Here is a 14,028-nt window from a genome sequence, read left to right as displayed (position 1 = left end):
CTTTTTTTTCCCACTTTTTAATTCAGTTTAGTTTCAGTTTCCAGAGGAGATTTTCTTGTTTCAGTTGCGTTTTTTATCCCTCAGCCGCAAAAGGCTTATGGAAGTTTGTAGTTTGTGAACGCGATAACGGCGCGACGTAGGATTTTGAAACTGATACCATAGGTGGGTCTACTCGGAGGCTGAGGGGTGGCGCTTTTATCTTAATTTTAGTTAACTCAAATGTTTTTTAGCATCTAGTTTTTAGTTTAAGGTAAATGTTTTAACCTTGGTTGTGATGCCATATTTTGTTTCTGATAAAAACGTTCAAAGTAAATGTTTTGTTTCAGATATTACAATTTTAAAAAGGGATTATGAGTGCGTACGTTTTACCTTGTTAACTGTCTGTTCTGCTAACTACTGCGTAGCTTGGAAACTTTGATTTATTAACTTGCTGCTGTCTCATGCTGTCTGTGTGTGTGTACTTAGGTGATAGTCTTTCGTCCCTGCAGAAGGCTGTCGAGCAGAAAGAGATGAGCAGACAGCAGCTCAGAGAGCAGCTTGATGCTGTGGAGAAAGAGACGAGGGCCAAACTGCTAGAAATAGACGCTTTCAACACTCAGCTGAAGGTAAAGAAACAAATGATCAACAACACTATGCAGGACAGCAAAGCCACAAACATACTGGGCAGGGTTTTTCCTGTGTACGTGTTGGCATCCCCAAAAGAGACAACGTAAAAGACATTTTAACCATTTTTTAATATCATGGTTCACTTATTCTAGCATAAAATATACTAAAATGTATAACAGTTGTGCTCACGTGTGTCATTACCCCACAGGAAAAACCCAGCCAGGAAATGCCAGGTCACAGTATTATGTGGTTTGCCTAATAAATTAAAAGAGTTTAACATAAAAAGAAGCATAAAAATAACAGATGTGAATCTAATACTATGTTACAATGAGACGTTTGATGCACACTGTGATATTTGTCTTGTTGTTGTTCATTTTTGTTTGGAAGCTGCGCTCCATTGGTGTTTTCACACAAGTGTGAGGATATTAACGTGCTTTTTCCAATTCACCTTATATATATCTCTATGTTAAAAGTGCCTATTCTATTTAAATAAACCTAACATTATTACATCTGTTGATTATAAGAGTAAATAAAATCTAATTTTGGTGCTGAGAAGCATATTTTCTTTCCTTGTAACGTAGATGTGAAGTAGCTGCATGTTTTCTGTCCAGATAAATGCAAACAAAGTAATTTCTAACACAGTAGCTGTTTTTCTGACTGAATCACGTCCTGTCCATCCCTCATAACCACATCCTCACAGCTTGGTTTGTCACAGTTTCCATGTTTACTGATGTTCTATTTATACCTGACTGCTGCTCTGTTTGTGTTCATGTTGCTGTTGTTTTCAGTGTTAACGCTGATTGGCGTGTTTTTGGAGAGTGTACGCAGGAACACTGAGTCCAGCTGCTTCGCGTAGCTTTCACACAGTTTACTACAGAGAGATGAAGATTTTATTCCTCCGGAATTGGATCGCTGCAGTCTGTTTACGTGTCCCAGAGCACCTTTTGTCCCCGTTTCTTATTTATTTCCTCTGGATTTACCCCGGACAGCGAGACAGGTCAGAGAGGGGAGAAACAGTCTGCTTAAACAAGGAGGAGAATGAGAAGAAAGGGAGGATAGCAGAGACTAAACAGACCACAGTAAACTGATTTTCTTGCAGCTAATCTAATAAAGTTGACTCTCAGTTGGATTCAGTGTAAAAACCACGATGCAGTGATTGGGTAAAGCCTAGCAGCATAGGAGCAAACGCATAAGCGGCGTATGTAACCATTTCTCTGCAGAGGAACACGCAGCCGTCTCTGAGTGGTGTTATTCTTTGCAAACAGAGGCAGAGGCCACTGAGACATAATCGATATTTGACTATCCTTCCCTCCACCTTCCTTTCTACGCCACTTCCTCTCCCTGAAATCTTCTCTTGTCACTCTGCTGTGCCTCATCCGGCACCATGCACCTTCTGCCTTTTCTGCTTCTATTGGCTGTCCTCGTCTATATTTTGTTCCCGTTTCTTCCACCTGTATTTCTTGCATTCATTTTCTCCCTGTTTTACTCTTTGTTTATTCCACATAATAAACCCTTCCTTCTATATTTTCTACTCTTTTATTTTATTTCCTATACTGGCCTTTTGCTCCCTTTCCCATGCCAGTCTCTGTGTGAGTTCTATGCCAACCACTGTGCCAGGATAGATGCCCTGCGACGCCAGCTTCAGGAGGAACAGAGAGGGAGACAGGTAGAGCACACTGCCACTGCTGGACTGGGGTGGTACTGCAGCTGGGACATACTCTAATATAAAACAATATCAAATTCTGCAGTTAACACTAAGCCATTAATGGCAAAATCTGGAAGAAGGAGTGGGTTCTGCATTTTGATTGGACCTGATTTGGCAGATTATCAGAGGAATGATTTGAACTAAAACACTGTACACCCTCTTGTGAGAATACTAACCTGCAGGCTTGAAGTGTTTTAGTCACTTTAGAAGGCTTTGCTGTCCTTAACACCAACAAACCAGACTTCTGGTCTGATTTGTGGTAACATTTCAGTGCATCGCTTGTACTGCACTGTGCTGTCCCTGCCAGCCAGAGAGATGTACCGCGGCCAGTCGAGGCCTTGTAATTGTCGAGCTGTGACGCACCGATGTAGTCTGTGTGCTGTTTATTGCTAATCTCACACGTCAAAGTCAGGAGAGCCTCTAACAAGGAGGAGTGCACCACTCGCTACTGATCCCGGCTCTGTAGATGCACCGATGAAGCAGCAGGACACGACTGACACAGGAAACGACAAAGGCTTTAATGAGGTTGTAACAATTCTGACTCGGAGACGGAAACGTCAACACGAATGTTTGCTGCTGCTGTTAATGCCGAGTTAAAGACTCGAAGGTGACATTAACATCCTGCTGGTAGCTTTAATTCATTTTAAGACTTTTTTTAAATGCAGGATTTTTTGACATCTCTAAAGATTATTCACATGATGAGTAATCTGGATATACATGAGAATAATGTTTATTTTCTTGTTCATCTATTTCTGATTAAGTGATCAGGCCTGCAGTAAAAAACATATTTATCGAACATACGTTTGTTTTAAAGGCAAAGCAGGAAATAAAATGGGTAAAACCGGTTTGAGCAAGCTTACTTACTAAAACTCTGACTTATGATCCAAAGCAAGGTGACAATTAGAGGCAGCCAGCGTTTTACCTCTGATGAAACTAACAGCACATTAGTCATTGCAGTGACTCACGAGAGCCTCCCTTCATGAGTCAAGGCCATATTGTGCAAGCCTGCTTTTCCTTTAGTGTCTCAGAAGAATCAGACTGATCCACCTAATATTGAAATTAACTGGTCATGTGACAAGAGCATGAGGTTACATGGACTAACCCCAACAAAAATGACTTGGTGTGTACAGAAAAAAACCAACAAAGAAATCTACTGACAAATATTGTGTGTGTCTGTGTTTTGAACTGTGTGTGTGTGTGTATACATATATGCGTGTGTGTTTCAGCACCAGGAGCAGGGGCAGCTGCAGGAGTGTGTGTCAGCTGTCAGAGTGTGTCTGACTCGGCTAGACCACGTTATAAAGGTCCATGAAACAAACCAGCCTCCCATCACGCCCCTCCTCCTGTCGCCATTCTTTGCTCTTCTTCTTCCTTCTTTTCCTCATCACTGTTCTTCCTGTCTGTCTCTTCTTCTCTTCACCCTAAATTTGTCACCCTCTCTATCTTTGCCTCTGATCTTTTGTTCTGTTAGGCTGGTGTTGGCTCACTACTGATCCAGCTGGCTAGCTGTGCTGCTGTAGTTAAAGGAACAGTTCAGCCCAGAATCAAAGTTGGTCTGAGTTGCGCCGTTTTTGGAGATGATCAATGACTCTTTAATAAAATGAAACTAAATGAAACTCACCTTTTGAAAAGCAAAAACCTGCAGGTTTAGATCTCACCCTGGGTCAGCCACACCTGAATCAAAGGATTAGTTCATTACCAGGCCTCCGGAGAACTTCAAGTAATTTAGCCATTTAAATCAGCTTTGTTGGATCAAGGACACATCTTGATGCAGGACACCAGCCCTTGAGGCCTGTTGTCCCCCCAGCCCTGACATACAGGGTTTCCAGAATTTCTTACTACACCTGCCGGCTTGGTGGACGCAGTCAGCAGTAAACTATGTAGATTTCCTCAATTAGCTAACCTACAGGACGGACAATCCTCACACAGGCACACATCACTGGGTCATGCCTGTCATGGGTCTTTGAATCTGGATGTCCTTGCTCTCACTAAGTTTTTTTGATATAACTTCTTGATTATAATAATATAAAAAACAAAACAGAAAGTAAACACCTGTAGATTAATGCGTAGATGATGATTGTAACTATGCAACTCACACCAAGTCAATATAGACTAGAGAGCGCTACACACCGGGTGAAATGTGTGTATCCATGATGATAAATTATGGTGAAATGTCCCTTCACTACAGCAGGTATATTACTTTAGGTGACTTTATGCTGTTGCTATGCTGGGATTTACTAGATTACAGATGCTATACTGTAATCCTAAAGCCTGCGTGCTACCAAATTATGTTTCAGCCAGACACGTAGAAGGTACTAGAAGTTAACCAGCCTAATGTGGCAATAAACTAGACCTGATCTGGACAAACGTTTGTGTTTTTGTGTGTGTATGTATGTGTGTGTGTGTGTGTGTGTGTGGTCTCTGTTGTTTCGTGTATCCTCCACTTCCTGTTTGAGGTGATGTGGAGGTTTCTGTCTTCACGTTTGTAGTTCGGCTCGTTGTGTCTCTCGATTGCTCGTTTCTGGAGGTTTCCTCACATCGGTTGTTTGGCTGAAACACGACAGCTGCCTTGTGTTGTTGTTATAGTAACAGAGTGTGTTCTAATGGCACAGCTGGTTGTCATGACTACACAGAACTGCCCCTTCCACAGTTGCATCCCTTCACTTCCCTTCAATCCCCCTCCCTCCCATACATTTTTTTTTTTTTGACCTCTAACCCATCCCACGAACATACTGTGCGCCGTGCAAGCTCCGCCCCACCACCATGACCAAAGCCCTCTATTACGGGCCGGGTCTGTTTCCAAGTCACATCCCTTCCCACGTACTGATAACCTATAGAAAAGTTTGTTTTTTAATCATACTCGGACAGAAACACAAGTTGCAGGGACTTGAGTGCAGGCAGCTGGTCCCCCACATCACCACCATTTCCTTCTTACGGCCTATCTGATTCTGGGGCAGAGCAGAGACGCTATTCTTGGATACCTCGTGGTCCTTTAAGAAGAGAGGTGGGGACGTGCCTGAAACACCTGAACTTAAGAAGTAATTTCTACCACTCGTATCGGCAGTCTTATCTTTTCAGCTGTGATCATTAAATCAACAGCTTCTCTTTCACACTGTGCGCTCCCTTCACAACATCAGCATCACACTCATAGGTGATGAACAGCATGTGCATTCAAAGGCTTGTTCCAGGAAAATCAGAGAAGCAGTGGAGATAAAATAATGTCACCTGAGCAGTAACAATAAAACAGGATTCTATAAGGACAAATGTTCCTTGCCTCACTTCCTTGTTGTGTAATAACTGTTACGCAGTGGTGTAAAGTGAGTGCATTTTTAGTTGCGATGAAATATATTGAGCCTATTTCACACCTTCACTTATTTGTGTTAAGTCTGCAGCATCAGAACATCCTGATAAATTCACAGAGGAAGTTCAAAACTAGCTTGAACTGAATAAAGGGAAACTCCACGAGAAAGAACCCTCAAGAACACAAACTGAGGACACTTTTATGATGTGTCACTGTATCTCTATATATACAGATCATACAGAGGGAGCCTTTTGTTTCCCATCAGCTGAGCCTTTCAGACTCTGATTGAATTTGCAGGGTGTGGTTGCTGTGTAAACAGAAATAATTCTCTCCTAGAGGTGAGGGAAACGTCTGCTCTGCCCTGACTTTCCTCTGTAAACACTTTCCTGGGAGTTTCTAGACTCAGGCACTCACCTGCAGTCTTACTGAATAAAACATTAATTCCACTTAATACATTTTTAGTGGAATGAGGATTATCCAAAGTGTAACGATTGGTGATCGATGTGTCACTAGTCGATAGGTGACGTCATGGTAACCATTGCCTTGTTAACCTTTCTGTCACTTGGCTGTTCTGAGTGACTTACACTGAGTCTCGAGGAGAGACGCTGCCAGGTGTAGATATAAAGGTAATGCATGACATCCTAAACTTTGGATCAAATCTGTTTATGGTCATGATCAAAAGCAGCAGCCGCCATCGCTCCACAAAAAGCCTTTTCATGAAGAGTTGGATGATCTGTGCCTTCCATTGCACATCAGCTCAGAAAGCCGTAAGCGCCGACGTCAGTGTCTTCAGGTTCTCTGTGACATGTGATGTTCTAGTTCGAGTGCAGTGACTGGTTAAAAGAAATGAGACTTCCCAAACAGAAGGCTTCAGTTTAGCGTCCTGCCTCGTCCGTTTTAGATTAAACTAACAAGACTACCAAAGTAAAGGGGCGGAGCTTGCCTCGCTCACCTGACTAATACAAACGTGCTGCTACTGCCGGTGTTGGTGTTCTTGTTTGTTGTCATTGGACGCCCTTAGCAACCAGCCCTGTGACCCCACTTCCTCCTCATCGCTTGTTCCTTCCTGTATCCCGTGATGCTTTGCAGGAGCTGAGGGAGATCCACACCCGGCAGCAGAGACAGAAACAGAAGGAACTGGAGGGAGACACACACACACAGACACACACACAGTCTCACATACACACCCCGAGCGAGAGGAAGTCCGCTGAGCTGCAGGAGGGCAGGTAAGAGTCAAGTGGAGATGATGCAGTACCAGAAAATGCAAAAGTCAGTCACTCAGCAGCCATCTGGGCCATTTTTTCTGTGGTTGTTTTGAAGCATTATACAAATTAACTTTAATTTGAGTGGTTAAAATTGTATTTATGGAATTGCGTCTCAAATCCAGTTTAAAAACTGCTGGAAAGTTTCGCTGAACTTGCCCCAAAATCCGAGTTTTAAAACTTGTTTTAATGATCTTATTTCACAGGTTGTCGTCAGAGGAAGGTGCCGCCTGGAAGGAGGAAGCAGGAGGCTCTGCTCCACAAGCTCCAAGCCCCGCCTCCGTTCCTGCATCCCACGCATGGCTAAACAGAGTGACGCAGGAAGAGGAGGAGAGGAAAAGGAGAGGGATGGAGGAGGAGCAAGAGGTCAGGAAGGGAGCAGGATCGACAGAAGAGAAGGAGGACGAGGGAAGAGGCAAGAAGGAAATGCAGGACAAACTAAACAAGCTTTTCAGCCAGCCGGCTGATCCCTGGGCGTCAGCAGGTGTGTTAACACGTGCATTTAGTGCTTTGGTCACCGGTGTGTTGCTTATGTGAAATCCTTTTTTGTATTCATGTAGGAGGATGACAGATGTCTGCTAAATAATGCGTAACATGCAAATAAAATGTCACTATTTCACTGACTTCAAACTGGAGCTCAGACCTCAGCATGTCCCATAACTGTCACATAATTCAGTTAAAAATGTTCCAAAATGACACAAACACCAAACTCACAGTGTGGAGGTTCAGTTCCTCTGCTTGAGTTAACTGAGATGACACCCAGCAGGTGTCGGTATCCACCTGTATGTCACACACGGTTGTTATGTAAGTGGAAACTATCCACAGACACCCAAGCTGGGTTTTTCACTGGTCTATAAACACGACATCTTCACAGCTGATTTGGGGTATTTTAAATTTACACTGTATGAGAAGAGACTCAATTTTGGAGTCAGCCTCAAGTGGCAGCTACAGGAACTGCGGCTTTTGCCACTTCTGACAACTCGGCTCCGTGATGACGAATTTCTTTTTAGCCCTTTGAGACTGTGACATCAAAAACCCATTGACTTAATCATTCAAAAAACCTGTGTGCTCTGGTAGGTGTTTTTAAAAAAGCAGAAAAGCTTCTTTTATATTTCAGGAGAGAAACGAGCGCACATAAACACACTGAACTCTGAATTTAGTGCTAAAGACCTAATTCCTGTCTAGCAGGAAGTGCTTCACTATAAAGCCTTTTCATTTGCTCAGCAGTGATCTATTCTCTCTTACTAATAGTTTAATTTTTCTGCTTAGTCACAGTGGAAAAAGCTCCAGGTCCCAGTTTATTTGACCAGAAGGCTTCAGCCAGCGCCTTCGACCAGCAGCAGCAGCAGCCGGTGAAGGTGGTGTACTACAGGGCTCTGTATCCGTTCGACGCTCGTAGCCATGATGAGATCAGTATCACTCCCGGAGATGTTATTATGGTATGTAGTTTGCAGAAAAAGCTGCTCTCTCAGATGAATTCAGCTAAGCTCACTACAGTCAGTGATGGTCACGTAAAGGACTTCCACACACGTGTCTTATTGCCTGTGTTGTATTTGTTTGTGTTTATTCTTTCTGAAGGGTGTGTGTGTGGCTGTGCGGTGTGTGTATTAACGTTTTCCTCTCTCCTCTGCTGTGCAAACTGAAGGTGAAGGGGGAATGGGTAAGTTCTTGCCCCCCCCACCCGCCCAGTGATGTGCCTCCACCAATCACAAGCCAGAAACGCTTTCATCTCATGTCGCCTCCATGTTCATTCATTTTCAGTGGATGAATGTTTGTGGTTTTTGTTTGTTTAGTTTTTGTTTGTTTAAGGTATTGCAGTCAGATCTGTAATGTCGTGCTATTTTTAGTTAGTGTGGAAACCTGTGAGTGTGCTTACTGTAACTATCAGCCAAAGACTGGTGACTACAGCACAGAGGCTATTTTAATTCCCACATAAATAAACTAAACAAATAAAATATCCCAGCTTGCAGTTTTCCATTTTTCATGTAAACATATCACATTATTCCGTCCCACTTCCCTGTCACCATTTTAAGGAGGGAAAACAGAGGAAATATACTTTTTAGCTTGCAGCCACATTTCAGTGAGATGTTACTTATTGCAGTGTCGTTTCTGACAGATTGGGGTTGGGACCATGAGGAACAGGGGGGTTACTGTTTAAAATGGAGGTTTCAAATTTATAAAGTGCATTAAAAAAAAAAAACTCATACTTATTTTATTTTTGCCCAATTTGACATTGTCTCCTTGTGCATCTCTGTAAAGCTTCTAGCACTCCTCCTACCTTTAGATTGGTCACTAGGAGCTTGTTTCTACCAACTGCATCCTCACGTGTTTCAGTACAGCAGCAAATTTAATACATTCTGGTAGAGGGAGCCGAATCTGAGACGTAGGACTGTGAGTGAGCAAAGACTGTGCTGGTGTGGCCAAGAAGTCAAAAAAAGATTTAGTTTAGCTGCTAAAACCTGGATGGATTCAATTTTTCATCTGTATTTAATACAGGAATACTTTTTTAATGGCTCTGTGGGTTTTTTTCTTATATTTATGGCAAATATCCTAAAATTTACAGATGTAGTTAATTGTGGTTTTCAGCTATGATAAAAATCCACCTCAAGGCCACCGTAGCAGTAAACCTGTTCTGTCTGTCTGTATGTTAAAATACATGCCTGCCCATGGTGCACTGCTCTGTTTGAGGATATCCTAATGTCAGAGCTGCACAAGGATGCTTAGGAGCCAAATTTAAATCGGGTGTTGTTTTCGGGCAGAGTCGTGGGACTTTTTGCGCCTCGTGTTGTTTTTTGCATCATTTGTCCACTAATCAGGATCTGATCAGCTGCTGCCGTTTCCACCGTTGTTATTGTTTGCGCCACTCCCACCATGAACATGACACGTGCATCTCTATCCCTTGCGTGCCATGAGAGCTGTCCTAATCCTGTCCCTGTGCTCTGATAGGTCGATGAGTCGCAAACAGGTGAGCCCGGTTGGCTGGGGGGTGAGCTCAGAGGGCGGACCGGTTGGTTTCCTGCCAATTATGCAGAGCGTATACCTGACAGTGAAGCGCCAATCACGCTGCGCTCCACAGTCTCAGCCACAACCTCCTCAACCCAGCAGCCGATGACTACGCCCCCTCCCGCCCCTGGACACACCGCCTCCTCCACCACGTCCTCTTCTAACAGCAACTGGGCGGACTTCAGCACAACGTAAGTGCCATTAAAGTCCGATTCGCTGACATTTGACGATTTGTTTGTCCGTTACTGACCCACAGACACGTCAGTCACATCATATTAATATGCATGCTTGCAATATTTCCAGCTGGCCCTCAAACACAACCAGCCAATCAGACAGCGAGGGCTGGGACGCGTGGCCCACCTCTTCGGCCAGTCAGAATCCATCTCTGAGCGTTCCCTCGGCACAGCTGCGGCAACGCTCTGCCTTCACTCCCTGCCACCATGACGACGGGTTCCTCTCCGTCTCCCGTACTGGGACAGGTAACGACAGAAACAACATTTCTCTGGTTTTGCATCTCTTTCTGCTGAGAGTAACGGCTGTGATTGTCTGTGTCTCTCAGGGAGAGAAGGTCGAGGGTCTTCAGGCTCAGGCCTTGTATCCCTGGAGAGCCAAGAAGGAGAACCACCTAAACTTCAACAAAAACGAGGTAGAGATCTCCTGATTACTAATTTCTTTCTCTTTTTGTTGCGTTTTAATTGTAATAACCGAACTTTTTATTTGATGCAGATAATAACAGTGCTGGAGCAGCAGGACATGTGGTGGTTGGGTGAACTGCAGACCGGACAAAGAGGCTGGTTCCCCAAAAGTTACGTGAAGCTCATCTCCGCCACCATGACGGCTCCCCCTGGTGTTCCAGCAACAGCAGCACGCAGCAAAAACACTAAGTACGTCAAAAAGCTTCCAGGTTTTTCCTGACACAAAGCACAGTTTAAACAAGCTGTTATGTTGTGACACTGGGCGCTTAAAGTGGGCAAGACACCCAAAGTACAAGGGGACCTGCTGACTTTGCTCACATAAAAAAAGAAGAATTATTTCATGTATTTAATGATATTTTTTTCTTATCTCTTTGTCTCTCCCAGTGAAACAGGAGCATCGGAAAGCCCGCCCAATGGAAAACGCCCCTCCCCCTCCCCAACAAAGCCTTCAGAGTCGGGTGAAGGTAACGAACGCAAATGTGGGCGAGTTTGCTGAAACATCAGCGAGCTTCTCGTCACTCACTCTGTCTGCATGCTTTCATACAGAATACGTGGCCATGTACACCTACGAGAGCAATGAACAGGGGGACCTGAGTTTCCAGCAAGGGGACATCGTCGTGGTGACGAGGAAAGAAGGCGATTGGTGGACGGGGATGGTCGGAGGAAAGACTGGAGTCTTTCCATCCAACTACGTCAAACCACGGGACTCCACATCAGAGGTGAGAGCTCATTTTGAACAAATTCGGGGAAGAATAGAAGATCTTCAGGTAAATATTTCTAATCACTGTGACTCTGAATCTTTGCCCACAGTCACTGGGAACAGCAGGGAAGACGGGAAGCCTTGGGAAGAAACCAGGTAGGCCTGTAATGTTACCAAAATGCACTTTAGCCATGTGGAAGAGAACTTGTCTGATTTAAACCTTCAAAATAAAACTCACATAGACCAGCTGTCAGAGACTAAAAGAAGAAAAAAATAAAAACCCTCATCATCTTCTTCCTGTTCCTGTTCAGAGATCGCTCAGGTGATCGCCCCCTACAATGCTACAGGAGCAGAGCAGCTGACTTTAGCCCCAGGACAGCTCATCCTCATCAGGAAGAAGAACCCAGGGGGCTGGTGGGAGGGCGAGCTCCAGGTACACAAGACACAACCGTCACTTAATCTCTGCCTGACACAGTGTAATGAGGTAGAGAAGGATGGGTATGATGGGAAACGCTGACATGGATTAAACGAGACACAAATATTCACCAGATAACTGAGGATTTTTTTTAAATCTGTATCATTTTATTTACAGAACAAAGCTAAAGGAATTACCTGCTGTATTTTGTCATTAAGTACATAATTTGTTTTACATATTGGTTTGTGACTGATGGCGTCCTTTGATTTTATTGGTCCAGGCTCGAGGGAAAAAGCGCCAGATTGGTTGGTTTCCAGCCAATTATGTGAAGTTGCTGAGTCCCAGCACCAGCAAGACGACGCCCACAGAGCCCACACCTCCTAAACTGGCCCCTGCCAGCACAGGTACATCCACACACAAAGAACACACAGAAAAATCCACACACTTTACCACAACACCTACAGAGGCCCTTCAGTCCATTGTGAAACGTGCTGAAGAAGAAGAGGTGCACCTTTTTTAAAAAGGCTTTGCATTCTCTCTACTGGCCAGCAGGGGGCAGCTCCTGTGGCTGTAAAAGGGATTCAGCTTGTATACAAGTCTATGGGACCCCAGACCTCAGTTTCCTGCAGCGTTCATGGTATTTGTGCCTAGTTTGAAGTCTAATATACCAGAGTTTTTGTTTTTGACCCCATGTAGAGTAAAATAATTGGTATTGTCGGGTAGTTTGTATTTTGGATGCAGCCAATCTTGCAGCTTTTGTGTGCAACCAAATGGACTTAAAGAGACACAGTTCAGCAGATTTGATGCCGTTAATAATTATTGAGTGTCAGAACGTGAAGAATCCAGAAAGACCCGGACACTAATGATCTGTCCCTGTTCCCCGTCTCTGGTCCTGAAGCTCTGTGTCAGGTGATCGGCATGTACGACTACGTGGCGCAGAACGACGACGAGCTGGCCTTCCAGAAGGGTCAGGTGATCACGGTGCTCAACAAAGACGACTGTGATTGGTGGAAAGGAGAGCTCAATGGGAGGGAGGGTCTGTTTCCTAGCAACTACGTCAAACTCACCACAGATACTGACCCAAGCACGCAGTGTGAGTACCACAAACACACACACACACACTTCCTGCGTGGAACATATACAGACGTACTAACCGACTCCCAATGTGAATACAAAGTAGTGTAACACACTAAAACGAACTCTCCCACACACACACACTCTCTACACACACACACAGCCCAGAGCCAGGTGTGGAGATGCTGTCCCTCTCTCAGTCTTTGATTGACCTCCCCGGGCTGATTTGACCTCTCACCTTTCACCTTGACACTCCTTTGGGCCTCTTTGATAACCTCCCAGTCATACACCACCTCTGGGTGGTGTGTGTGTGTGTTTGTATGTGCATGCGTGCGTGTGTGTGTGTGTGTGTGTATTTGCATGTATTAGTGTGCAAGTGTCCCCTCTTCCCTGCATGTGTCCCTTCAGCATGATCCACCATAGACGTAGAGTTTCTAGAGCGGAGCAGAGAGATGTTGGCAGTAAACAGACTGTGTCTGTGTACAGGCAGGGTTCTCAAAGTGAGGCTCGTGGACTAGTGGTGGACCGAAGTTTAGGTCAAGCCACATAGATAAAAAACGAAACAAAAACCAAGGCAGCATTTCTCCTTAATATTGATCCTTGGATCGAGCCAACTGAGCAGACTGAACCTGTTGAACTTGAGTAGAGCAGAGCTGATGTAAAGTAACGAAAAGTCACTTTGGTAATGGTAAAAAACAAAACAATATAAAAACCATCAAATACTCATCAAATTTTAGCCCCGCTCTATCCCAGTATGCATAATGGTGCCAGGGATCGATGATGGTCGAAGCGAACCGCGATACGTCGACAATTAAAGTGATTTTTATCTGTTTTCCTTGTTGATCCATTAAGTTTTTATTATTGTGAGATTCATAACAGTCTGTTTCACAGTCGTTTCACTGTCATCGTCTACAAACAACCAACACATGTATCATATACCTGTGCACATGTGTGTTGCACATATCAAATGACAACAAGAGCAGGAGAATATTTCTTACTGTTGGATTGATTTTTAAAATCTGAGTTTAATGTAAATCTTGTTCCCAGCCACCCACCCCGGGTGTTTCTTTTAGGGGAAAAACACATCTGTGTGTGGGCAGGGTGAGATATTTGGATGAGCTGCATACATCTATATATGAACTAGAAGTTAATAACAACAAGTTTATAAAATCGTGTTTTCCTGAGTGAGTATTTGGATCAGTTACAGCTTCGAACCGTAACGCAACCTCAGTACTCAAAATTCAGAATTTCATGTTTAGAAATCCAA

The 14,028-nt window shown here is 44.0% G+C and overlaps 1 protein-coding gene across 1 annotated transcript in view; it reads left to right on the top strand.

Moving 5' to 3' along the window:
* Positions 1-14,028, top strand: part of itsn1 (intersectin 1 (SH3 domain protein)) — a 48,511-nt gene that overhangs the window by 20,739 nt on the left and 13,744 nt on the right. The window contains 15 exon segments of the mRNA XM_040034061.1: positions 466-605; positions 6,702-6,838; positions 7,081-7,358; positions 8,144-8,313; positions 9,821-10,068; positions 10,181-10,313; positions 10,315-10,356; positions 10,437-10,523; positions 10,604-10,761; positions 10,957-11,036; positions 11,119-11,291; positions 11,383-11,428; positions 11,584-11,705; positions 11,968-12,091; positions 12,586-12,780. Coding sequence (XP_039889995.1) covers positions 466-605; positions 6,702-6,838; positions 7,081-7,358; positions 8,144-8,313; positions 9,821-10,068; positions 10,181-10,313; positions 10,315-10,356; positions 10,437-10,523; positions 10,604-10,761; positions 10,957-11,036; positions 11,119-11,291; positions 11,383-11,428; positions 11,584-11,705; positions 11,968-12,091; positions 12,586-12,780 — 2,133 coding nt within the window.

The sequence above is a fragment of the Simochromis diagramma genome, unplaced genomic scaffold (assembly GCF_900408965.1).
Source record: "Simochromis diagramma unplaced genomic scaffold, fSimDia1.1 OVJJ01000176.1, whole genome shotgun sequence".
In the NCBI taxonomy this organism is placed as follows: domain Eukaryota; kingdom Metazoa; phylum Chordata; class Actinopteri; order Cichliformes; family Cichlidae; genus Simochromis; species Simochromis diagramma.
Note: the sequence above shows the minus strand (reverse complement) of the source record. Positions and strands in the feature narration are given on the sequence as shown.